The 24,508-nt window shown below is 57.8% G+C and overlaps 2 protein-coding genes across 7 annotated transcripts; one reads left to right on the plus strand and one right to left on the minus strand.

Moving 5' to 3' along the window:
• Positions 1–1,100: 1,100 nt before the first annotated feature.
• Positions 1,101–19,754, plus strand: PKN3 (protein kinase N3). 5 transcript variants are annotated; one of them, XM_019033171.4, is made up of 22 exons: positions 1,101–1,726; positions 4,086–4,326; positions 4,517–4,662; positions 5,563–5,674; positions 5,746–5,873; positions 6,072–6,255; positions 11,893–12,039; positions 12,119–12,228; positions 12,340–12,483; positions 12,887–12,962; positions 13,038–13,206; positions 13,402–13,504; positions 13,638–13,705; positions 14,008–14,071; positions 14,205–14,296; positions 15,587–15,763; positions 17,156–17,218; positions 17,380–17,456; positions 18,524–18,666; positions 18,748–18,855; positions 19,041–19,077; positions 19,232–19,320. In XM_019033171.4, exons 1-22 carry the CDS (start codon positions 1,664–1,666, stop codon positions 19,318–19,320), a joined length of 2,541 nt encoding a protein of 846 aa, XP_018888716.1. In that variant the 5' UTR covers positions 1,101–1,663. The 5 variants fall into 5 exon arrangements, with proteins under 5 accessions (XP_018888716.1, XP_018888715.1, XP_004048743.1 ...); XM_019033170.4 differs by having other exon boundaries at positions 1,105–2,916; positions 19,041–19,121; positions 19,232–19,754; XM_004048695.5 differs by having other exon boundaries at positions 1,105–1,726; positions 19,041–19,121; positions 19,232–19,754.
• ZDHHC12 (zDHHC palmitoyltransferase 12) lies at positions 19,707–23,206 on the minus strand. Of its 2 annotated transcripts, none has more exons than XM_004048698.5 (5): positions 22,806–23,206; positions 21,249–21,385; positions 20,819–20,896; positions 20,461–20,627; positions 19,707–20,312 (listed from the first exon to the last, which is right to left on the minus strand). In XM_004048698.5, exons 1-5 carry the CDS (start codon positions 22,903–22,905, stop codon positions 19,991–19,993), a joined length of 804 nt encoding a protein of 267 aa, XP_004048746.1. In that variant the 5' UTR covers positions 22,906–23,206; the 3' UTR covers positions 19,707–19,990. The 2 variants fall into 2 exon arrangements, with proteins under 2 accessions (XP_004048746.1, XP_018888717.3); XM_019033172.4 differs by having other exon boundaries at positions 20,089–20,290.
• Positions 23,207–24,508: the final 1,302 nt, after the last annotated feature.

The raw sequence follows: 24,508 nt of genomic DNA on the forward strand, positions 1-24,508 counted from the left end.
GATCTGCCCTCCTCGGCCTCCCAAACTGCTGGGATTACAGGCATGAGCCACCATGCCCAGCCAACCCCCATGTTAAAGAACCTACTATGTGCCAGGTGCTTGTGCTAATGTCTAGACCTCAACAACTCTAATGTGTAAATGTCACATTTCGCCTCTGATTATGAAATCTGGGCATGTTTCACAGAGCCAAGTTGCCTTTGCTTATATGTCAATGCCACTTGGGTGATTTCCCATAGCAGGACAACCCAGTGTTGTCCATGGCTCACCAATTTCACTTTTTTCCAGTCCATTATGAAGGAAGTGATTAGTGCAAAGCACAACATGTGGCTTCCTTCAGTAAGAGCACCAGAGCCTGTCTGTTCCAAGTCACTGTCGGTATTTGACCCTTCATCACCTTCCCACCTCCTGGAGGACGCTCCTCCACGAAGTCCTGAACCTCCTGTAAACGCAGGATGCCAGGACGGGCTGAATGGCCCGCCATAGACTAGGCAGTGACCAGCACACCTCCCCTGGGCTGAAATAGTGGCGGCTATTTCACCAGGTGTAAATGGCTTTTCTCCCGTGTGGATGGATGGGCTTTTTAGGGTAAAGCCCTAAAAAGTGGCATGGGCTGAACCAGCAAGCTCAGTCTGAGTAAGAGATGGGCCGGAGAGAGGTCTGGTTCATTCATCTGTAATTTGTAATTTATCATAATTTTGGGTGAGGATTTACTTTTCCACAAGTATACGTTCTTTTTTTTTTTTTTTTTTTTTTTGAGATGGAGTCTCGCTCTGTCACCCAGGCTGGAGGGCAGTGGCAGGATCTCGGCTCACTGCAACCTCCGCCTACCGGGTACAAGTGATTCTTCCACCTCAGCCTCCTGAGTAGCTGGGATTACAGGCGCCCGCCACCACGACCGGCTAATTTTTGTATTTTTAGTAGAGACGGGGTTTCACCATGTTGAGCAGGCTGGTCTGGAACTCCTGACCTCGTGATCCGTCCACCTCTGCCTCCCAAACTGCTGGGATTACAGGCGTGAGCCACCGCGCCTGGCCTAGTATACAATCTTGTAGTGACTAATATCTAGTCTGGGCCAACCACTCCGAGGAGAGAGACAATTTTGGATTAGCCCACATTACACCAACAACGTGCGAGACAAAGAGAGACTTGAGGGGCTTGGTCGAGGAGGCCCAGCGCGTTAGAGGCGGGAGCCAGGTTGTAGAGGGGCTCAAAGTTAGAGGAGGCGGCCGGCTCCACCGGCTGCACCCGGCTGGGCGACCCGGCAACCTTCAGGGGGCGCTGTTTCCCCCATCCCTGTCCCCAGCTGGCCGGCTCCTGCGGGCGCGCGGCGGGGAAGGCCAGAGGACCTGGGCGCGGGCGATGTGCCTCCTGAGCGTCCAAAACCGGGGTGCGGCGCGGTCACGCCCAGCAGGAACCGCAGGCGCCGAAGCCCGGGTGCTGGGCCCAGAATCCCGCGGAATTTTGGATCCGAGGGAGGCGCTGGGGCGCGGGACCTCGGGCGTGGGGTCCCGGGCGCTGGATCGGCGCGGACGGGAGGCGGCGCTGGTCCCGCGGGCCAGCGGGTCTCGGGAGGGGGCGCCCGATCCCGCGTCTCCGGCGCCGCTTCCCGGGAAGTTTCAAGTTTGAAAGTCCTGGCGGAGGGTCTGCGGCTTCCGGGACCGGAATGGCTGAGAGGAGGGCCCCAAGCGGCCGGAGCGGCGCCATGGAGGAGGGGGCGCCGCGGCAGGTGAACGGCGCGGGAGGGGCGCGCGGGCCCGGGGGGTGCGAGAAAGCCTCAGTCATCGCCCCGGAGCCCCGAACCGCGGCCGCTTCCCCCGACCCTCCCCTCACCCGCGCCCCTTACCTGCCCCTGCCCTGGCCCCGGCCCCGCGACGCCCTCGCAGAGCAGACCTGATCTCCGGGTTCGGTGGTTCCTGGACCTTGCAGAGTCTCCAAATCAGTCCCCGGCTGACCCGGAGACTGAACCCCAACCAGCCCGTGAGCGAGGACGGCTGAGTCCGCAGTGTGCGCCACCAGGGTGGTCCCCAGAGTGTCCTTAAGTCGGTTCTCCTCGGTGGGGCTCCAAGGCCGACGGGAATTAGCCGGGATAGAAAGGCGGGGCACAGGGGCCTGGGGGGATTAGAATGTGCGCGCAGCGCGGGTCGCAGTCTGTGCGCGCTTGGCAGTGGCAGGAGCCCTCCCCGGAGCACAGGAGGCACGAGGGGAGCGTGGATGAGAGGGGAGCGGCCTCCCCCGCCCCAGGGCGGGAACCTTTGGGTACATAGCGGGTTCTAGAATGTGGAGGGGGCTGGGTTTCCTGCCAGAGCTGGCAGTAGGTGCGCGTGGGCCCGGAGGACCGAGGCCATGTCTATCTGCTCCTGAGGAGGGAGAGGTGGTGTCCTGTCCCGGAGCGAGTGGTTGGGAGGGGGGCATTTGCGGACAGGAGTGGGTTCCCGCAAAGAGTGGAAAGAAGGTGGTGTGTGTGTCCATGTTGGAGTTCCAACCCAGGGCAGACGGGACCATGGGGGTGTTGGGGGGTGCGTGTAGACTCCTTGAGCGCTCAAGCCAGTCGTTTAGGCCGCCTTCAGGGCTGGGGCTCGGTCTGCCCCCTCCCACCCCCTTCCTCTGGAGGTCCCTCCGCCTCTTCCAGACGTAGCTTGTACACATTTTCCGATTTCCTGCGGGGCTCCACCCTGCAGCGGCAGCTGGGTGACTCAGGACCCCGGTGGCCGGGCCCCCAGCTCCATGGGACCTTTGTTTGCTCCGGTCTTTGGCTCTGGCCCTGTGGCCTAGGGCGGTCAGAGGATTTCCTGAGCCTCGCCCTTGCCCTCTGACAGCTGGGCCAGCAGGCCCCGCTGAGGTCTGGGGTGGGGGGGTCCCTGAGTCTGGGGTTGCGGCCCCTTCCACTGGGCTCAGGAGAAGATGGAACACAGAGAGGTAAGATGGAGTCCCTGCAACAGCCCGTGTTGCGGGGCATCGTGGGTTACCCGGCCTGAGGTCACCTTTGGCACCGGTTGGTTTGAAATGCTGGCGGCTGGAAAGGAGGTGTTCCTGTTCCTGGCTCCAACCTGGGTGAAGCCGTGAGAGAGCCTTCTACTTCCTCCCGGGAGCTGAGCAGGGAGTGGGCACCCGGAGACCTCCCCAGTTCCTCTCTGTGCCTCTGCTTTGCTACCTGTGGCATTGGGACATCAGGGGAACAAGCCCTGGCTCCCAGGCCCCTGGCTGCCTTCTCATGTGGCTTCGTGTGAACCCCTATTCGGCGTAGCTTTTGTGGCTCCTGGACTCTACTTTGGATCCCAGATGTAGAGAGAGCAGCCTGATTACCCAGGGCTGCCAGGGACAGCTGGGGCCCGAGAGATGGTGGCCCCTCCTGTGTCTTGACTGTGGGCAAGTTACTTCACCTCTCTGGGCCTCAGTTTCCTCACTAGAAAATAGGGGTAATAGTCCAGGCGTGGTGGCTCACACCTGTAATCCCAGCACTTTGGGAGGCCAAGGCAGGTGGATCACCTGAGGTCAGGATTCAAGACCAGCCTGACCAACATGGAGAAACCCCGTCCCTACTAAAAATACAAAATTGGCCGGGCTTAGTGGCGCGTGCCTGTAATCCCAGCTACTCAGGAGGCTGGGGCAGGAGAATTGCTTGAACCCGGGAGGCAGAGGTTGTGGTGAAACGAGATCGTGCCATGGCACTCCAGCCTGGGCAACAAGAGCAAAACTGTCTCAAAAAAAAAAAAAAAAAAGAAAAAGAAAAAAGAAAATGGGGGTAATGACCACCGCTACCGGGTGGGGTTGCTGGGAGGAGTGATGTGGTAATATATGCAAAGCACCTAGAATAGAACCTGGCACCCGTTTACCCTGTGAACTGTCCCCCCCGCCCCATCCTTCTCTAATGGGCGGAGGACAGGAGCCTGGCCTAGATGAGTGGCCTCGGAGTTTCCATCTGGCTCAGGCCTGAGCTCTAAGGGGAGAGAGGCTTCCCAAACCCTGTGCGAGTCAGTCCTGGGTGCCGTCCCTTCCTCCACCTCCATCTGCAGTGAGCAAAGGCTGCTGGTGGCCGCTGCACCCCATGGCTGTTCTCCACCCTCTGCTTTCCACCGGCTCTGCAGCCTGGGCCGAGCCAGTGGCCCCCAGAGGATGAGAAGGAGGTGATCCGCCGGGCCATCCAGAAAGAGCTGAAGATCAAGGAGGGGGTGGAGAACCTGCAGCGCGTGGCCACAGACCGCCGCCACTTGGGCCATGTGCAGCAGCTGCTGCGGTCCTCCAACCGCCGCCTGGAGCAGCTGCATGGCGAGCTGCGGGAGCTGCACGCCCGAATCCTGCTGCCCGGCCCTGGGCCTGGCCCAGCTGGTGAGTGAGGAGCCAAGACCCCCTCAGGACAGAAGGCTCTAGGCCCATCTGGCCCCTGGCCTTGGCCCTGGCCGCTGTGGCAAGACCACCTCATTTCCTGCCTATAGATCAGTAGGGGAAGGAGGAAAGGCCACAGTGGGGGTCTCGGCTCTGCGTGAGGGACTCCTGTGCTCGATACCCCCGTGCACAGAGCCTGTGGCCTCAGGACCCCGGCCGTGGGCAGAGCAGCTCAGGGCTCAGCACCTAGAGGCTCTCCGGAGGCAGCTGCATGTGGAGCTGAAGGTGAAGCAGGGGGCTGAGAACATGACCCACACGTGCGCCAGTGGCACCCCCAAGGTAAGGCCCCACAGTCTGATGGCAGGGGCACGCTGGCCCCTGGTCTGACAGGGAAATGCACCTCAGCCATTGGGCTCATAAGGAGACACCATCCCAGCCTGCAGCCTGATGGGGAAAATACAGCCCCAAACCCCAGCTGGGTGAGGAAGGCATGGCTGTAGTCTCTAGTGTGACAGAGAAGGCCTTGCCCTGGTCTAATGGGATCCTAGCCCAGCCCCAGTCCCAACTCCCAGCATGATGTCCGGAACTGGGCCTCAGTCCTTGTCTGACAAGAAAACTTGGCTGTGGCCCTGATATGATGACGGAGGCAGGACCTTAGCCTTGATCTAATGGGGGAGGCTTAGCTTAGCCCCTGCCCTGATCTGATGGGGGAGGCTTAGCTTAGCCCCTGCCCTGATCTAATGGGGGAGGCTTAGCTTAGCCCCTGCCCTGATCTGATGGGGGAGGCTTAGCTTAGCCCCTGCCCTGATCTGATGGGGGAGGCTTAGCTTAGCCCCTGCCCTGATCTGATGGGGGAAGCATCAACCCTGCTCTGATGGGGGAGGCATGACCACAGCCCTGATCTGATGGGGGAAGCATCAACCCTGCTCTGATGGGGGAGGCATGACCACAGCCCTGATCTGATGGGGGAGAGTTAGCCCCAGCCCTGATCTGATGGGAGAGGCATGACCCCAGCCGTGATATGAAAGAGGAAACTTGACCCCAGCCCTTGTTGGTCAGATGAAAAATGCTCCCCTGACCCACCAACTAGTCCAACAAGGGAGGCTTGACTTTAGTGTTTGGCCTAGAGGTTTGACTTTAACCCTGTTTTGATGGGGGAGACCCGGCTCCAGTTCCTGGTCTGATGGGGGAAGCTGTGGCCCAGGCCTGGTCTGATGGGCCTGTGCTACGGCTCCATAGGAGAGGAAGCTCCTGGCAGCTGCCCAGCAGATGCTGCGGGACAGCCAGCTGAAGGTGGCCCTGCTGCGGATGAAGATCAGCAGCCTGGAGGCCAGTGGGTCCCCGGAGCCAGGTGAGGCCTTGAGACACAGGGAGGGCGGAGCAGGGAAGAGCAGGGCCTGAGAGCCGCCGTCCTACCCACAGGGCCTGAGCTGCTGGCGGAGGAGCTACAGCATCGACTGCACGTTGAGGCAGCTGTGGCTGAGGGCGCCAAGAACGTGGTGAAACTGCTTAGTAGCCGGAGAACACAGGACCGCAAGGCACTGGCTGAGGTCAGGCCCCAGCCCTGGCCCTCTCCTAAGGCTGGCTTGTTCCCATACCACCCTCAGCAGGGGTGTGAAGGGAGGGTGGCTGTGTAAAAGCAGGACTTCTCTGTTGAGACTTCATGCGGAAGGTGGCTCCGGGTGACCTGGGCTGCTGCCCCCTGCCATATACCCCACGAACCTGGCTCTACGTTGTCCCCTCTGCAGGCCCAGGCCCAGCTACAGGAGTCCTCCCAGAAACTGGACCTCCTGCGCCTGGCCTTGGAGCAGCTGCTGGAGCAACTGCCTCCTGCCCACCCTTTGCGCAGCAGAGTGACCCGAGAGTTGCGGACTGCGGTGCCTGGATACCCCCAGCCTTCAGGGACACCTGTGAAGCCCACCGCCCTAACAGGTAGCCAGAAGTTCCTCCCCCTTCAAAGCTGTCCTTCTTTTTGGGGGGAGACCGGAAGCACAAACAACTCTGATGAAGAGTTCAAGAGTTCCAGTCCTGCCCCAGCACCCACTAGTAGTGTGACCTTGGGAAACTGACATTCCTTCTTCAAACCTCAGTTTATCCATCTGTAAAATGTGGATGATACAGCACCTACCTCATAGGGTTGCTGTGTTGCACGTGATGTGCTAAGCACAGTGCCTAGCACAGTCAGCACTCGGACAGCGTAGCTTGTATTTACATTAATAACCAGAATAATGCTTAAAGCACTGGTGTTAGGAAGCTCGCAGCCCTGGAAAGCTTGATACCCAGCACTGGGCAGCTTGGACTGTTAGAAATTTTTCTAGGCTGGGCGTGGTGGCTCACGCTGGTAATTCCAGCACTTTGGGAGGCCGAGGTGGGTGGATCATGAGGTCAGGAGTTCCAAGACCAGCCTGGCCAAGATGGTGAAACCCTGTCTCTACTACAAATACAAAAATTAGCCGGGCGTGGTGGCGGGTGCCTGTAATCCTGGTTGCTCAGGAAGCTGAGGCAGAGAATTGCTTGAACCCCGGAGGCGGAAGTTGCAGTGAGCCGAGATCACGCCACTGCACTCCACCCTGGGCGACAGGGCAAAACGCCGTCTCAAAAAAAAAAAAAAAGGTTTTCTTGGGCCAGGCATGGTGGCTCATGCCTGTAATCCCAGCACTTTGGAAGACTGAGGTGGGCGGATCACCTGAGGTCAGGAGTTCAAGACCAGCCTGGCCAACATGGTGAAATCCTGTCTCTACTAAAAATACAAAAAAGTAGCTGGATGTTGTGGCACATGCCCGTAGTCCCAGCCACTCGGGAGGCTAAGGCAGGAGAATTGCTTGAACCCAGGAGGCGAGGTTGCAGTGAGCTGAGATTGCGCCGCTGCACTTCAGCCTAGGTAACAGGGCAAGACTCCATCTCAAAAAATAATAATAATTTCCTTGGAAAAAAAATAATAAAATTAAACTAAAATTGCTGGGTGCAGTGGCTCACACGTATAATCCTGGCACTTTGAGAGGCTGAGGTGGGAAGATTGCTTGAGCTCAGGAGTTTTTTTGAGACCCAGTCTCAAAAAGAAAAAAAGAAAGTTTTCTTAGCTGGGCACGGTGGCTCAAGCCTGTAATTCCAGCACTTTGGGAGGCTGAGGTGGACGAATCACTTGAGCCCAGGATTTCTAGACGAGCCTGGGCAACATAGTGAAACCTCATCTTTAGAAACAAAAAAAATTAGCCGGGCGTGGTGGCAAATGCCTGCAATCCCATCTACTGGGGAGGCTGAGGCAAGAGAATTGCTTGAACCTGGGAGGCAGAGGTTGCAGTAAGCCAAGATTGCACCGTTGCACTCCAGCGTGGGTGACACAGCAAAACTCTTTCAAGAAAAAAAAAAGAGTTTTCTGGCCTGGCGCAGTGGCTCATGTTTATAATCCTAGCACTTTAGGGGGGTGAGGCATGTGGATCACTTGAGTCCAGGAGTTTGAAACCAGCCTGGGCAACATGACAAAACTCCATCTCTACAAAAAATACAAAAATTGCTGGGTGCGGTGGCTCACGCCTGTAATCCCAGCACTTTGGGAGGCCGAGGCAGGCGGATCACGAGGTCAGGAGATCGAGACCATCCTGGGTAACACGGTGAAACCCTGTCTCTACTAAAAATACAAAAAATTAGCCAGGTGTGGTGGCGGGCACCTGTAGTCCCAGCTACTCGGGAGGCTGAGGCAGGAGAATGGCGTGAACCCTGGGGGGCGGAGCCTACAGTGAGCCGAGATCGCACCACTGCACTCCAGCCTGGGCCACAGCGAGACTCTGTCTCAAAAAAAAAAAAAAAAAAAAATACAAAAATTAGCCAGGTATGATGGTACGTACTTGTAGTCCCAGCTACTTGGGAGGCTGAGGTGGGAGGATTGCTTGAGCCCAGGGAGATTGAGGGTACAATGAGCCATGATCGCGCCACTGCACTCCAGCCTGGGCAACAGAGAGCCCGTCTCAAAAAAAAAAAAAATTAGGCTGGGCATGGCAGCTCATGCCTGTAATCTCAGCACTTTGGGAGGCCGAGGTGGGTGGATCACCTGAGGTCAGGAGTTCGAGAGTAGCCTGACCAAAATGGAGAAACCCCGTCTCTACTAAAAAATACAAAATTAGCCGGGCCTGGTGGCGCATGCCTATAATCCCAGCTACTCAGGAGGCTAAAGCAGGAGAATTGCTTGAACCCGGGAGGTGGAGGTTGCAGTGAGCCAAGATGGCACCATTGGACTCCAGCCTGGGCAACAAGAGCAAAACTCTGTCTCAAAAAAAAAAAAATTTGCAAAAATTAGCTGGGTGTGGTGGCGGGCCGCCTGTAGTCCCAGCTACTCGGGAGGCTGAGGTGGGAGAATGGCATGAACCTGGGAGGCGGAGCTTGCAGTGAGCTGAGATCGTGCCACTGCACTCCAGCCTGGGTGACAGAGTGAGACTCCAAACATAGTGAGACTCCAAGCAGAGTGAGACTCTGAGCTCCATCACCCAGGCTGGAGTGCAGTGGCGCGATCTCAGCTCACTGCAAGCTCCTCCTCCCGGATTCACGCCTTTCTCCTGTCTCAGCCTCCCGAGTAGCTGGGACTACAGGCGCCCGCCACCACACCTGGCTAATTTTTTGTTTTTGTATTTTTAGTAGAGACAAGGTTTTACCGTGTTAGCCAGGATGGTCTCGATCGCCTGACCTTGTGATCTGCTGGCCTAGGCCTCCCAAAGTGCTGGGACAGGTGTGAGCCACCGCGCCCGGCCAAAAAAGTTAATTTTCTTATCTTGCACTGAGATCTGTCTCCTTGTAGCGGCAGCCAAATCGTCATCAACAAATAATCTGAGAGCATGGGCTTTGAAGCTGTATCCCACCGAGATACAGTGAGAGCTGGAAAGGCCAGTGCCTTTCTCCACAGAGCACTGCTACAGGGCCGACTGACCCCATTCCATTGTGAGCAGAGCTGAGAAGAGGAAATGCAGGCTCTGGATGGAGCCCTCTCACCTGGCCTTGGGGAATCGAGGAATATTTTCTTTTCTTTTTTTTTTGAGATGGAGTCTCGCACTGTCACCCAGACTGGAGTGCAATGGTGCGATATCAGCTCACTGCAACCTCCGCCTCCTGGGTTCAAGCAATTCTCCTGCCTCAGCTTCCCGAGTAGCTGGGATTACAGGCCTGCACCACCATGCCTGGCTAATTTTTGTGTTATTAGTAGAGACAGAGTTTCGCCATGTTGGTCAGGCTGGTCTCAAACTCCTGACCTCAGGTGATCCATCTGCCTTGGCCTCCCAAAGTGCTGGGATTACAGGCGTGAGCCAACCATGCCCGGCCCAAGGAATGTTTTCTAGAGGAGGTGGTGTCTTGGCCTTGAAGGACTTGCACGGGAGTACTTATGGCCAAGTAGACAAGTTGAGGAACGCAAAAGAAACAGCTTGTTAAAAGGCCTAGAATTCAACTACTCAAAGCCACCCCATATCCTGTCCCCTGGCTAAACACCCCAGATACTTGAGTTGTCCTTTTTTTTTTTTTTGAGACGGAGTTTTGCTCTTATTGCCCAGGCTGGAGTGCAGTGACACGATCTTATTGCCCAGACTGGAGTGCAGTGGCGCAATCTCGGCTCACCGCAACCTCCACCTCCCGGGTTCAAGCGATTCTCCTGCCTCAGCCTCTTGAATAGCTGGGATTACAGGCATGTACCACCACACCTGGTGAATTTTTATATTTTCAGTGGAGATGGGATTTCTCAATGTTGGTCAGGCTGGTCTCGAACTTCCGACCTCAGGTGATTTGCCCACCTTGGCCTCCCAAAGTGCTGGGATTACAGGCGTGAGCCACCTCGCCCCACCTCTTTTTTTTTTTTTTTTTGGAGACAGAGTCTTGCTCTGTCGCCCAGGCCGGATTGCAGTGGTGTGATTTCGGCTCACTGCAAGCTCCGCCTCCTGGGTTCACGCCGTTCTTCTGCCTCAGCCTCTCGAGTAGCTGGGACTAACTACAGGCGCCCGCCACTGCGCCCGGCTAATTTTTTGTATTTTTAGTAGAGACGAGATTTCACCATGGTCTTGATCTCCTGACCTCGTGATCTGCCCACCTTGGCCTCCCAAAGTGCTGGGATTACAGGTGTGAGCCACCACGCCCGGCCTTTTTTTTGGGGGGGGGTGCGGGACACAGTCTTGCTTTGTCGCCCAGGCTGGAGTGCAGTGGCATAATCTTGACTCACTGCAACCTCCGCCTCCCAGGTTCAAGCGATTCTCCTGCCTCAGCCTCCCAAGTAGTTGGGATTACAGGCGCCCACTGCCATGCCCGGCTAATATTTGTATTTTTAGTAGAGACAGAGTTTCACCATGTTGGCCAGGCTGGTCTCGAACTCCTGACTTCAGGTGATCCACCTGCCTCAGCCTACCGAAGTGCTGGGATTACAGGTGTGAGCCACCACGCCCGGCCTCAAGTTTTTGTTTTGTTTGTTTTTTTTGAGCTGGAGTCTTGCTCTGTCGCCCAGGCTGGAGTGCAATGGCACATTATTGGCTCACTGCAACCTCTGCCTCCCAGGTTCAAGCGATTCTCCTGCCTCAGCCTTCCGAGTAGCTGGGATTACAGGTGCCCACCATCATGCCCGGCTGGTTTTTGTATTTTTAGTTGGGATGGGGTTTTGCCATGTTGGTCAGGCTGGTCTTGAACTCCTGACCTCAGGTGATCTGCCTGCCTTGGTCTCCCAAAGTGTTGGGATTACAGGCATGAGCCACTGCACCCGGCCGAGCTGTTCTTTCTAAGCTTATCTTTCTACCCTGGACCCCTGCCTTTGTTTACAAGTTCTCTCTGTGTGTAACCCCCAGGCCCAGACTCTCCCTAAATGATACTCTTGGGCCTACTTCGTGTCCTCAAAAGCTGCTAGATCCCCACTGCTTTCTCTACCCTTTGAGAGACAAACCTCTAGTGACGTGATACATGAACTTACTCCGTTGACAAAATACGTTTCATGTCCATTGGGGGAGGTGGGGCAGAGCTGGGACTCACCTCCACTGTTCAGATGGGGAAACTGAGGCCCAGGGAGCAGGTGGGTCTGGACAGGAAGCCAGGCTTCCTGCTCCCTGTCCCAAGCTCTTATCCTTGCCACAGTGCTCTCTAGGCCCCAGTTCTAGGCAGCATCTCGTCATGTGCTGTGGCTCTGTGCAGCCTGGCTGAGGTCTGAGGTCTGAGCCTATGTCCCTGCTGCTCCAGCATGTGGAGGGGAGAGCCAGTTGCTCTGCCCTGGAAAGAGGTGGCTGCCACAGAGAAGCGTGCAGTCTGGGACAATGTGGCTCCTCACCTGGGAGTGTCCAGGTCGGAGGCCTCCTAGGGTGTCATCGGGGTCCAAGGGCACCCTTTGGGGGGCTCATGGTGCTTGGGAGCTGCAGGACAGTCAGCAGGCTCCTGTCCAGGCACTCTAGGCCGCCACACTGAGTGAGGTTCCTCAGGTAACTGCCCTGGCCTCAGGTGGGTACGGTCTGGGTTCAGCCACCTCCTGGAGAGGGTGGCCTTCCTGGGGTCCCAGGACACCTTGGTGGTAGCAGTGGGAAGATGGCATCTGACAACGCCCCCCGCTCACTCTCCCCACAGGGACACTGCAGGTCCGCCTCCTGGGCTGTGAACAGTTGCTGACAGCCGTGCCTGGGCGCTCCCCAGCGGCCGCACTGGCCAGCAGCCCCTCCGAGGGCTGGCTTCGGACCAAGGCCAAGCACCAGCGTGGCCGAGGCGAGCTTGCCAGTGAGTAGGGAAGGAGCTTCAGGGGGAGCAGGAGACCCCTGCTTCAGGCCTGCCCTGAGTCCCAGCTCTGGCCCTGCAGGCGAGGTGCTGGCTGTGCTAAAGGTGGACAACCGTGTTGTGGGGCAGACGGGCTGGGGGCAGGTAGCCGAACAGTCCTGGGACCAGACCTTTGTCATCCCACTGGAGCGAGTAAGGCTGGCCTTTGTGTGGTCAGGGGTGACCTTGGGCTGCGGGGTGGAAGGCTGCCCAGGTCGGGGCTCATTCTGCACCCCACCCTTCAGCCTGGCCTTCCCAATACAGGCCCGTGAGCTGGAGATTGGGGTGCACTGGCGGGACTGGCGGCAGCTATGTGGCGTGGCCTTCCTGAGACTTGAGGACTTCCTGGACAATGCCTGTCACCAACTGTCCCTCAGCCTGGTACCACAGGGACTGCTTTTTGCCCAGGTGCTCACCACCTCCGCCCTCTGACTTGGCGGGACCCTGGGGCGTCAGGGCCAGGAAGGCCTTCAAGACCGATGCACTGCGTGTAGGTGCAGAGACTGATGACCAGAGAGGAGGGCTCCAGGAATAAGGGCTCCTAGCGGCTCTCTCAGGGCTGCATCTGGAGGCCTGGGTCCTTGTCCTGACTGCCCCGCCTCAGGTGTGACCCTGGAAAAGTGCCTCTGCTCCCTGGGCCTCTGTTTCTCCACTAGTATCAATGAGGACATTGAATCTGTTTCTCTGGGTCCTTCTGGCTCTTGCATCTGTTGACCCTGGGGGCTTGGGCTGTAATCCCAGGGGCAGAGGAGGTGCCATGGCAGATGAGATGGGAGGCGACTGGTCCACAACCCTGCCCCTACCCCTGCAGGTGACCTTCTGCGATCCTGTCATTGAGAGGCGGCCCCGGCTGCAGAGGCAGGAACGCATCTTCTCTAAACGCAGAGGTGTGGAGGGAATGGGGGCTATGTGTGAGGGAGCAGGGCTGGGGTCCTGGGACTAAGCTCCCCCTTTTCTCCCAGGCCAGGACTTCCTGAGAGCTTCGCAGATGAACCTCGGCATGGCGGCCTGGGGGCGCCTCGTCATGAACCTGCTGCCCCCCTGCAGCTCCCCGAGCACAATCAGCCCCCCTAAAGGATGCCCTCGGACCCCAACAACACTGCGAGAGGCCTCTGACCCTGCCACTCCCAGGTGAGGAGCTCCCTTGCCCTAGACTGCATGCTCCTCTGTGGCGGCTTCCTGACTCCAGATCCAGGCGGTATCTGTCTGTCTGTCTGCATTGCTCAGCCCGCTAACCCTCTGTCCATCTCACTTCGGGTTGGTGTGTCCATCTGCCAGCTCTTGCATCTGCCTGTGCTGGGCACTGTGTCTACTTTCTCCCTACAGTAATTTCCTGCCCAAGAAGACCCCCTTGGGTGAAGAGATGACACCCCCACCTAAGCCCCCACGCCTCTACCTCCCCCAGGAGCCAACATCCGAGGAGACTCCGGTGAGGGGCTGGAGGGACTAGTGGCTCCTAGGGCCGGCTGGGGCTGGCAGGGCCACCTAGCTGTGGGGTGGCAGGCCTGAAGGGAAAGAGAGAAGGAAGCCCAGCCCTGCCCTGAGCTCCTCTATACTCACAGCGCACCAAACGTCCCCATATGGAGCCTAGGACTCGACGTGGGCCATCTCCACCAGCCTCCCCCACCAGGTACCCCATCCTGCGCACCTTCATGTTTGAGACGTTCGTCTGCTTGAACATTTGTGTATCCATTCATACATTACTCCCTGGCTCCCTGGCGGGTGCGCTGACTGGCTCTCGGGGTCTGATTTGCTAAACCCACATTATTGAGCTCCAGCTCTATGCCGGCTTCTAGGAGTCCTTCCTGCAGGGCTTTTTCGAGCCCATAGGTCGGGACAGCCCAGGACTGGGCATGGGAGGCTTGGAGTGGCTCTGGGTAGGGACCCAGCCAGTGCCCTAGGGGACTTCCTATACCCTCTCTTCCTTTGCAGGAAACCCCCTCGGCTTCAGGACTTCCGCTGCTTAGCTGTGCTGGGCCGGGGACACTTTGGGAAGGTAGTGGGCTGAAGAGGGTGGTATGGGACAGGATTGGGGGCCTCATCACATGAGCCGGGAGGACCTGATCTGTGGGGGCAGTAAAGGCTCCCTGGTCTGGCCCACCTGGAGCACAACCTCTCTCTGGCCCCAGGTCCTCCTGGTCCAGTTCAAGGGAACGGGGAAATACTACGCCATCAAAGCACTGAAGAAGCAGGAGGTGCTCAGCCGGGACGAGATAGAGAGGTGTGTGGGGGTGCCGCAGGGCACCCAGGATGGCTGGCCTGGGCTGTGGCATCCAGAGGGCAGTTGAAGGTTCCTGGGGCTTTGGAGAAGTGACCCCGTGGGGCCAGCCAGCCTGCATTCTCTTTTGGCACCTGCAGTTGTTAACTGTGTTTCCTTGGGCAGGTCCCCTCTTCTCTCTGTTTGCTCTACTGTAAAATGGGGGCATTGGTGGCTGTGCACGTTCAGAGCTCCTTGTGAGCCCCTGACATATAGAAACCATCACTCTATGGCCAGGCGTGGTAGCTCATGCATGTAACCCCAGCACTTTGGGAGGCCAAGGCAGGCGGATCGCTTGAGTCCAGGAGTTCAAGACCAATCTGAACCACATGGTGAAACCCCATCTATAAAAAATAGCCAGACATGGTGGCATGTGCCTTTAGTCCCAGCTACTTGGGAGGGTGAGGTGAGAGGATTGCTTAAGCCCAGGAGGTAGAGGTTGTAGTTAGCAGAGATCTCCAGCCTGGGCAACAGAATGAGACCTCATCTAAAAAAACTAAAAAAAAAAAAAAAAGGGGGGGAGGCTGGGCACAGTGGCTCATGCCTGTAATCCCAGCACTTCAGGAGGCCAAGGTGGGAGGATTGCTTGAGCCCAGGAGTTTGAGGCCAGCCTGGGCAACATGGTGAAACCCGCCTCTACAAAAAATACAAAAATTAGCTGGGCGTGATGGTGCACACCCAGCTACTCGTGAAGCTGTGGTGGGAGGATCACTTGAACCTCAGTGGCGGAGGCTGCAGTGAGCCGAGATTGCACCACATCACTCCAGCCTGGGCAACAAAGTGAGACCCTGTCTCAAAAAAAAAAAAAAAAAGGCTGGGTGCACTGGCTCACACCTGTAATCCCAGCATTCTGGAAGGCCGAAGCAGGTGGATAACTTGAGGCCAAGAGTTCGAGACCAGCCTGGGCAACACAGCGAAACCCCGCGTCTACTAAAAATACAAAAATTAGCTGGGCGTGGTGGCACACTCCTATAATCCCAGCTACTCGGGAGGCTGAGGCACAAAAATCACTTGAACCGGAAAGGCGGAGGTTGCAATGAGCTGAGATCACACCACAGCACTCCAGCCCAGGCGACAGAGCAAGACTGTGTCTCAAAAAAAAAAAAAAAAAAAAAAAAAAAAGAAAAGAAACCATCAGTCTACTTGCCTGGCACTTTGGCTGAGGGCCCAGTGAGCCAGGGGTGTTGTGCAGGGCACAGGGCACAGCCCAGGGGAAGTTTTCCTTCCCTCTAATACTCTTGCTCTCTCCTGCAGCCTGTACTGCGAGAAGCGGATCCTGGAGGCTGTGGGCCGCACAGGGCACCCTTTCCTGCTCTCCCTCCTTGCCTGCTTCCAGACCTCCAGCCATGCCTGCTTTGTGACTGAGTTTGTGCCTGGTGGCGACCTCATGATGCAGATCCACGAGGATGTCTTCCCCGAGCCCCAGGCCCGGTGGGTTCCATCCCTCCTGCCTGCCTCTTCCAGCAAACTTTGCCTGGTTCCCTACACCCACTCTCTACATACGGCTTTCTCCAAGTGCCCAACAGCAGAGGAGCAGGAGTCAGAGGCCTTGGTTTACATCCTGGCACCAACTGACAGCATTTGTGATCCTGGGTATCAGCTTATGAAGCTGTGCATTAGGTTTCTTTTCTTTTTTTTTTTTTTTTTGTGAGACGGAGTCTGGCTCTTATTGCCCAGGCTGGAGTGCAATGGCATGATCTTGGCTCACCACAACCTCCGCCTCCCTGGTTCGAGCCATTCTCCTGCCTCAGCCTCCTGAGTAGCTGGGATTACAGGCATGCACCACCACTCCTGTCTAATTTTGTATTTTTAGTAGAGACGAGGTTTCTCCATGTTGGTCAGGTTGGTCTCTAACTCCTGACCTCAAGTGATCCGCCCACCTCGGCCTTCCAAAGTGCTGAGATTACAGGCGTGAGCCACCACACCTGGTGAGTCTCAGATCTTTATTTGAAAAATAGGCATGATTGGCCGGGCACCTGTAATCCCAGCACTTTGGAGGCTGAGGCGGGTGGATCACCTGAGGTCAGGAGTTCGTGACCTGGCCAACATGGTAAAATCTTGTCTCTACTAAAAATACAAAAATTAGCTAGGCATGGTGGCACACGCCTGTAATCCTAGCTACTTGAGAGGCTGAGGCAGAATTGCTTGAACCCAGGAGGCGGAGGTTGCAGTGAGCCGAAATCCCGCCACTTCGGTCTGGCGACAGAGTGAGACTCCATCTAAAAAAAAAAAAAAAAAAAAGCCCGGGCACGTTGGTTCATGCCTGTAATCCCCACACTTTGGGAGGCTGAGGCGAGTGGATCATGAGGTCAAGAGATCAAGACCATCCTGGCCAACATGGTGAAACCCCGTCTCTATAAAAACTAAAAAAAAAAAAAAATTAGCTGGGCGTGGTGGCACGTGCCTGTAGTCTCGCTACTTGGGAGGCTGAGGCAGGAGAATCGCTTGAACCCGGGAGGTGGAGGTTGCAGTGAGCCGAGATCGCACCACTGCACTGCAGCCTGGGTGACAGAGCGAGACTCCGTCTCAAAAAAAAAAAAAAAAAATAGGCATGATGAACATCCACTGCAGGGACCAACACTTGGTCCCTGGCACCATTTAAGGGCCCATGAAGGGTGAGCTGGAAATGCACAGCAACCTTGGGGCGACCTTGGGACTGTTGGAGCACCCCCACCCTCAGCATGATGCTTGTCCCAGTCTCACTCATCTCTGACTCTGGCCGGGACATCCGGGATCCCCCCGCTATGGCCATCCTGGTGCCTCCCTGCCCTGCCTCCCTGGTGTGTGTCTTGGGCCTGAGTTCTCCCATAACCACCCCTGCAGCTTCTACGTGGCTTGTGTTGTCCTGGGGCTGCAGTTCTTACACGAGAAGAAGATCATTTACAGGTGACTTTTGTCCCAGGGACGCACGGGGGTAGGGGTGGGGGTGGGGGTGGAGTGGGTAAGGACAGACGCTGCCTCCGCCTGCCTGGGCTGCTCCAGGGGCCGTTACTGTTCCCTGGGTCTAAGCCCCGCTCAGTCCCTTTGATCTGCACCCTTGCCCTCAGGGACCTGAAGTTGGATAACCTTCTGCTGGATGCCCAGGGATTCCTGAAGATCGCAGACTTTGGACTCTGCAAGGAAGGTGGGGGCCGCCCATTGGGATCCATATCTCCAGCCTTGTTTACCCAGCCTGGCCAATAGGATGATGGGCACATGGCATGTCCCAGGAAATCTCCTCACCCGCGGATGCCCTGGTTCCACCACCCCAGACCTCATTCCAGGGGACAGCTGGGCACACTGGCCCTTTCTTCCTAGTCCTAGAGGCTCGTAGCCCCAGCCTGCACCTGGCCCAAGGGAGAGCCTGTGGTCAGGGATGGGAGAGGAGACTGAGTTCTGCCTTCTGTTTTTTTTTTTTTTTCTTTCTTCTTTTTTTTTTGAGACGGAGTCTTGCTGTGCCGCCCAGGATGCAATGCAGTGGTGCAGTCTTGGCTCACTGCAGCCTCCACCTACTGGGTTCAAGCGATTCTCCTGCCTCAGCCTCCCAAGTAGCTGGGACTACAAGCGAGCACCACCACACCTGGCTAATTTTTGTATTTTTTTAGTAGAGATGGGGTTTCACTGTGTTAGCGAGGATGGTCTCGATCTCCTGACCTCATGATCCACCCGCCTTGGCCGCCCAAAGTGCTGGGATTTCAGGCGTGAGCCACTGCACCCGGCTTCTTTTTTTTTTTTGAGATGGAGTCTTGCCCTGTTGCCCAGGCTGGAGTGCAATGGTGCAATCTCGGCTCACTGCAACCTCTGCCTCCGAGGTTCAAGAGATTCTCCTGCCTCAGCCTCCCGAGTACCTGCAATTACAGGCACACGCCACCACACCCAGCTTATTTTTTGTATTTTTAGTAGAGACGGGGTTTCACCATGTTGGCCAGGCTGGTCTCGAACTCCTGACCTCATGATCTGCCCACCTCGGCCTCCCAAAGTGCTGGGATTACAGGTGTGAGCCACCGCCCCAGCCGAGTTCTGCCTTCTGTGACCTTAGCCTGTGAGCTTGGCTCCGCATGCAGTCAAATGGCGTCATAACCATTCCCACTTCCTTGGGTACAGGGCAGGGCTTGGCACAGGCTCAGCTCCCTGGCATCATAAGGCTCGGCTGTTGAGGTTATTGTGAATAGGCCACACCAAGCAGCTATTGGTGTGCCTGTTGGTTTGCAGGGATCGGCTTCGGGGACCGGACTAGCACCTTCTGTGGCACCCCGGAGTTCCTGGCTCCCGAGGTGCTGACCCAGGAGGCATACACACGGGCTGTGGACTGGTGGGGGCTGGGTGTGCTGCTCTACGAGATGCTGGTGGGCGAGGTGAGTGCTGGAGCCTGTTTCCTGGGCCTCTGGGTTGGGGTGGGGTGGCCCGTGCATCCTGCTGAGCCCCCATCTCCACAGTGCCCGTTCCCAGGGGACACAGAGGAAGAGGTGTTTGACTGCATTGTTAACATGGATGCCCCCTACCCCAGCTTTCTGTCGGTGCAAGGGCTTGAGCTCATTCAGAAGGTAAGCACTGCAGGGTCTGGGGCTGGGCTGGATGGCCGCTCAAGGCCCATGTGCCCTCTGCCGTGGGACAGCAGACCCCCTGCCACCCATCCTTAGAGCGCTCTGGGCCAGCGTGCTTGGGGCCTGTGGATGATGGCAGTGCCTGGGGCTGAATGCCCTAAGTGAGCGCCTGTCCTATTGCCCAGCTCCTCCAGAAGTGCCCGGAGAAGCGCCTCGGGGCGGGTGAGCAGGATGCCGAGGAGATCAAGGTCCAGCCATTCTTCAGGGTGAGCGGCTGGGGTGGCGGTGGTCCCCTGTGCCTGGCAGGGTAGGTGGCATGGAGTGACTCCTGGAGCTGCTGTTCCTGCCGTCTCAGGCGCCTCTCCTTTGCCCTCAGACCACCAACTGGCAAGCCCTGCTCGCCCGCACCATCCAGCCCCCCTTCGTGCCTACCCTGTGTGGCCCTGCGGACCTGCGCTACTTTGAGGGCGAGTTCACAGGGCTGCCGCCTGCCCTGACCCCACCTGCACCCCACAGCCTCCTCACTGCCCGCCAACAGGCCGCCTTCCGGGACTTCGACTTTGTGTCAGAGCGATTCCTGGAACCCTGAGGGCATCTCCTGGCACCTCTGTCCCCTTCCCCCACAGACTGTTAGAGCCTCTGCTCGTTCACCTGTGCACCCTGCCTGGAGGTCCAGGCCTTGCTGGGTACTTATGAGCCCTTGGGATTCAAGATGGCAGCCATGGGGCCACTGTTGTGGGCTTTGCTCAGTGTCACTGGGCAAAGTGTGTCCCTTCCCCCTCCAGCTCGCCCTCCTCTACCTCCCAGCGAGACCTGGCCCAGAAAGGGTGCCGCAGCAAGGAGTGATATGGTTTGTCTTTTTAAGACTGGACTTGCTTTATATTAAATTTGTAAAAGTGTGCACTGGCAGCAGCCTGGGCGGGGCTGGAGTGGAGCCTGGGGTCTGCTTGGGCCTGAGCCGCCCACAGGTCCTTTTCTTCCCCTTCTTCCTTGGAAGGCAGAACTGCCCACCAAGGCAGGGATCTGTCTGACTTGAAGCTCCATTCTGGGGCCCGGGCCCTCTGAGCGCTCACCCCAGCTGGGGACAGGCCCCGTGGTTTTCAGGCACAAGACGGTAGCCCGGCCTCCAGCAACCCTAAACAGCTGGGCTGCTGCCCTCTTCCTCCTCCTCAGCCCAGAGGGTCTCCCAGGACCCTGAGGGCCATCCACAGAAGAAGTGGGCCAGGTTGCGGGTCAGGCCTCGGTCGAAGGGGTTGCCGGGGCGCTGGCGGAGATAGGCGATACGGTGTGAGGAGATGAATTCCCAGGTGGTGGTGTTGCTGGCCACCAGGTAGAGGTGCGAGGCGAGGAGCAGGCTGGCCACCAACGAGAAGAGGGACAGCAGCAGGAAGGTGGCGAACAGGAGCCCGCTGGACCGCAACCACAGACCCCAGGGCTGGAAGAACCGGAGGCCTGACCTGCGGTGCAGGGGACAGGGGCCTGGTGCTGGGGGAGGGCAGGGGAGCCCTTCCCTCCCCGTGCCGGGTCCCTGGGAGTCCTGGCTCTGTCCACCCCTGTGGGAGCATTCATCCCACCCTCCCCCTACACCCGGGCAGCAGCACCCACCATGCCAGGTACAGGCCCCACAGCAGCACCACCAGCTGCAGCGCCAGGTAGACCACAAAGAGTGGGTGGTTGCGCTCTCCCACACAGTTCTCCATCCAGGGGCAGTGGTGGTCGTAGCGGCGGACGCAACGGCGGCACTCACGGCAGTGCCGAGCCCTCAGGGGCTGCTGTGGGCATGGAGGAGAGTGGAGGCTCAGTGCCAGCCCTGCTGTGGGCCCACCACTGAGGGAAGGAATCAGGGCCTGATTCTGGAAGGCCTTCTTGGAGGAGGGGTGAGGCCCAGGCAGTGGGGCAGGAGGAGGTCGAGGAGTCTCAGCTTTGGCCCAACCTCTCCCACGGGTGTCCCTGCATCACTCACCAGCACCAGGCAGTATCTGCAGCGCCGAAGAGGGATGGCTGGAGGAACCATGGCTGTCTGCTCCTCTTTGAGCTCCTCCTGGAATGAGGGGTGGGGTGTAAGACAGGGTCCCCTTGGGAGACAGATGGCATTGGCGGGCAGCTCCCCTAGGGGCCGGCTTAGCTCTGGGTGTGGAGTTTGGGACCCATCCCATGCAGAATGGAGGTGTGGGGTGTGGTGGAGCACCCTGGACTGAGGGCAGCTGTGTGATGTTTGCAAGTCTCTTCCTTCTCTGGGCCCCAGCAGTTTTCTCACTACTGTAGATGGGGCTCTAGGGGTGGCAAGAGGAGTCACTGAACTGCTCCCACAAAAGCCTGCAGCACAGAGCCTGGCATGGAGACTGGTGCTGGTTGTTGAGTCCCTGTTGGTGAGAGCAGGGGCCCCTGGTTACCTGAGGCTGGGGCTGCACATTCACGTAGCCAGGGTCCATGAGTGACACAGTGAGGTAGAGCAGCAGGGAGCCCAGCACCAGGAGCAGGAAGGTGAGGGGCAGGAGCAGCTCCCCTTGCTCCTCCCATTGCCGCAGCTCTGGAGAGGCCGGAGAGCACAGTGAGGCTGGGCCGGGTAGAACAGGAGTGGGTGGGGCTGGGGTGCAGTTGGAGGTGGGGAAGTGTGTTCCTGGCTGAGCAAAGGCCTGGAGATGTTGGTTCCATGAGTGGCTGTGTGTGGCCAGCAGTTCATCTGCACTTTATCTGGAGGGTCAGAGGGAACCATGGAAGGTTATAGAGCCAGATCTGTTTTGGAAAACCTCATTGCTAAAGAAATGGATCAGGGGAAGCCTGGGGGCAGAGAATCTGGCCAGGAGGAAGAAGAGGGTCGCTACAAAGGCCTGGCAGGAAGTGAGGGAGGAAGGAATGGACAGGGGGCTGCTGGGTGAAGGGATCCAGACCTGACTGGATGTGGGAGAGAGGGAGGAGGGGTCCAGCGTCTCTGGCTCTGCAATGGTGAGAGACTGGCTAGGTCTGAAATGCCTGAGAGAGATACAGTGGGAAGGGTGCAGCTGGCAGGCTCAGATGCTGCAGAGGGGCATAAGGAAGGGTCCAGCGGGCTTCAGCCCATGGAGGTGACAGGATTTTGGGGAGGTAGGGTGCAGGGCAAGGAGTGAGGGGGCATGAGACCACCAGACAGCAGAGTGTAGACAAATCCCGTGTCCCTTGGTTGTAAGGGGGAGCAGGGAAGAAAGGGTGGGTTTTGAGGGGGGTTGTTTTCTGATACGGAGACCTGAGCAAGTTTTTAGGCTAAAGGGTGAAGGTGGTGGAGGAGGTCTGTCTTGGGAGGAAAGCCAGAAGGGGCCCCAGTCCAGAAACTGAGGCTGGACCGCCATGGAAGGAGGGCTGGGGTCTGCTGTGGGGGACGGTGGGGGAGGCTGTCCGTGGCAGGTGAGGCGCTGGGTAGGGGGCTACTAAGAGGAATGAGGGAAATGGAGGTGGGTGGGTGGGTGAATCTGTGGGAAGATGGGAGACAGGCCGCACCCCATGGGGTGTTCTCTGGCCTGAGGGTTTGCCTGGACTTGGGCAGCTAGTGGCCATGGGGGTGTGGAGGGTGTGGGTGTGGGCAGAATGCCAATCTTTGCATCTAGTTGAGCCTCCTAATCGTATGGATAGGAAGATTTGGGGTCAGTTCCTGGGAAGGATCACGTGGGTCCCAGGATCAGGGGACATGGGGCTCAAGTCGGTCCTTGGATCTGGTGGGCACCGGCTGGGTCCTGGGATGGACAGGGCATTTGGCAATGATCAGGAAGATGCTGGGATTAATTAGGGATCAACGGGGTATCAGGCGGAGAGCAGGTGGCTCTTGGAATGATAGATGGGAGAGGGCTTCAGGAGCTGGCGGAGATCGGGCCAATCCCAGGATCTCCAGGGATTAGGCGGGAGACCCAGTGAGACCAGAACGTCTGGGGAAGCACGCGGGATCGGGTGGGTCCGGGGTCGCTCGGGGTCCGGCTCACCGGTATCGTGCAGGAAGAGCACCAGCGTGATTCCCCAGGTCAGCACGGTGTGCCCGGTCCGCACCAGGACCCCAGGGCTGAGGAGCGCCCAGGGCGCCATCGCCTCGGCCCGGGGCCCCACCCGGAAGAAGCGCCCAGAGGGGCGGGCCCTCCGAGGGAGGGGAACGCGGCCGCCCAGGGATTGGTGGCTCTAGGCGTTGGGCGGGGCCGGACTGGGTCAGGGAGGCTGCCTATTGGATGGCATCTGCGGCCGAGTGGACCCTCAAGCCAACAGGTGCCTGAAGAGGCTGAGGGTGGGGCTGGCGCGCGCGCAGCTGGTAACTCCCTCAACTCCAGCCCCACCCGCCAGGTAACTTTAGAAAGCGCCGGAGCGCGCGCGCACCTCCCTGGCGCTCCCCTGTGCCCTACCCTGCGCTCCCCTGTGCCCGCCCCCGCAGCCTCGCGCATGCGCATAGCTCCCTGGGCGCTTCAAATATCCCGCGGATTGCTGTGAGTCCGGGAGGCAAAATTGTACCCATTTCAAAGATGTGATGACTAAAGTCTCGAGAGGGCCAGGGCTAGCCCAAGGTTGCTCTGTGGTGACAGCTTTACCTCCTTGCTATGTATTCTCAGATATTGCAAACGGACGAGAGAAAAGTGGAGGTACGTAGTGCACATTCTGACTATGGGTGATCCAACTTCGGCGGGAGTCAGAAATCCCAGCACTGCCCCTTCCTACCTGTGTGACCCTGGGCGAGTTACTGAGCCCCTCTGAGCTGTTTTCTGTCTCTATAAGGGGGATTACAATAGTGTCTTCCTCCTAAGGTGTTTGGGAGGATTAAATAATGGAAGCGCCTTGTCTAGCACGGGACTGTCTTGCCTCTCCTGCTGTGAGCCACCACCTACGGGCGGACTTTCCTCACCGGAGGCTGCAGGCTGTCCTCCTTCCCTGTGTCCCCAGGGCCTTCTCCACTCAGCCCTGCCTTTCCACAGCACCTCCCACTGATACCAGCATCCTCCTCCGCCTCCCTCTGATTGGCCCCATCCCAGCTCCTCCAGGATACTCCTCTGACATCTGTTGTTTTTCTCAGCTCAACATCGTTTTTTTGGTTGGGGAATCGACTTCCCATCCCATGTGATTGGAGGGACTGCCCCTCACCCCATAGGATGGCGAGCGGCAGGCTGTGGGCGTTCGCCTCTGCAGAACAAATCACAGGCCTTCCATGAGATTACTGTCTAGATGCTGAGAGGAAGGAGCATTCTTTTGGATCTCAAGCCTAAGGAATGGGATATAAGGCAACTGGGAGCCATCTTTACGCTGGGCGGAGAGGGCTTACCCTGTCTGTGGCTGGAGAAAATGAGACCAACTTATAAAGACAAATAGAGATGGATAAGCAGCACTAAAGGAGGGAGCAAGAGATGGTCTGAACAACATTGTCTGAGCCCTCTAGATCCGGCTGTCCCTGAAGCTGATACTGACTCTGCATCCCCTGGTTGCAAGAGTCAATGAATTCCCACCTTTTTTTTTTTTTTTTGAGACAGAGCCTCACTCTGTTGCCTAGGCTGGAGTGCAGTGGCGCGATCTGGGTTCACCGCAACCTCCACCTCCCAAGTTCAAGCGATTCTCCTGCCTCAGCCTCCCAAGTAGCTGGGGCTACAGGCACATGCCACAACGCCTAGCTAATTTTTGTATTTTTAGTGGAGACAGGGTTTCACCATATTGT

Source organism: Gorilla gorilla, chromosome 13, assembly GCF_029281585.2.
Source record: "Gorilla gorilla gorilla isolate KB3781 chromosome 13, NHGRI_mGorGor1-v2.1_pri, whole genome shotgun sequence".
Lineage (NCBI taxonomy): Eukaryota > Metazoa > Chordata > Mammalia > Primates > Hominidae > Gorilla > Gorilla gorilla.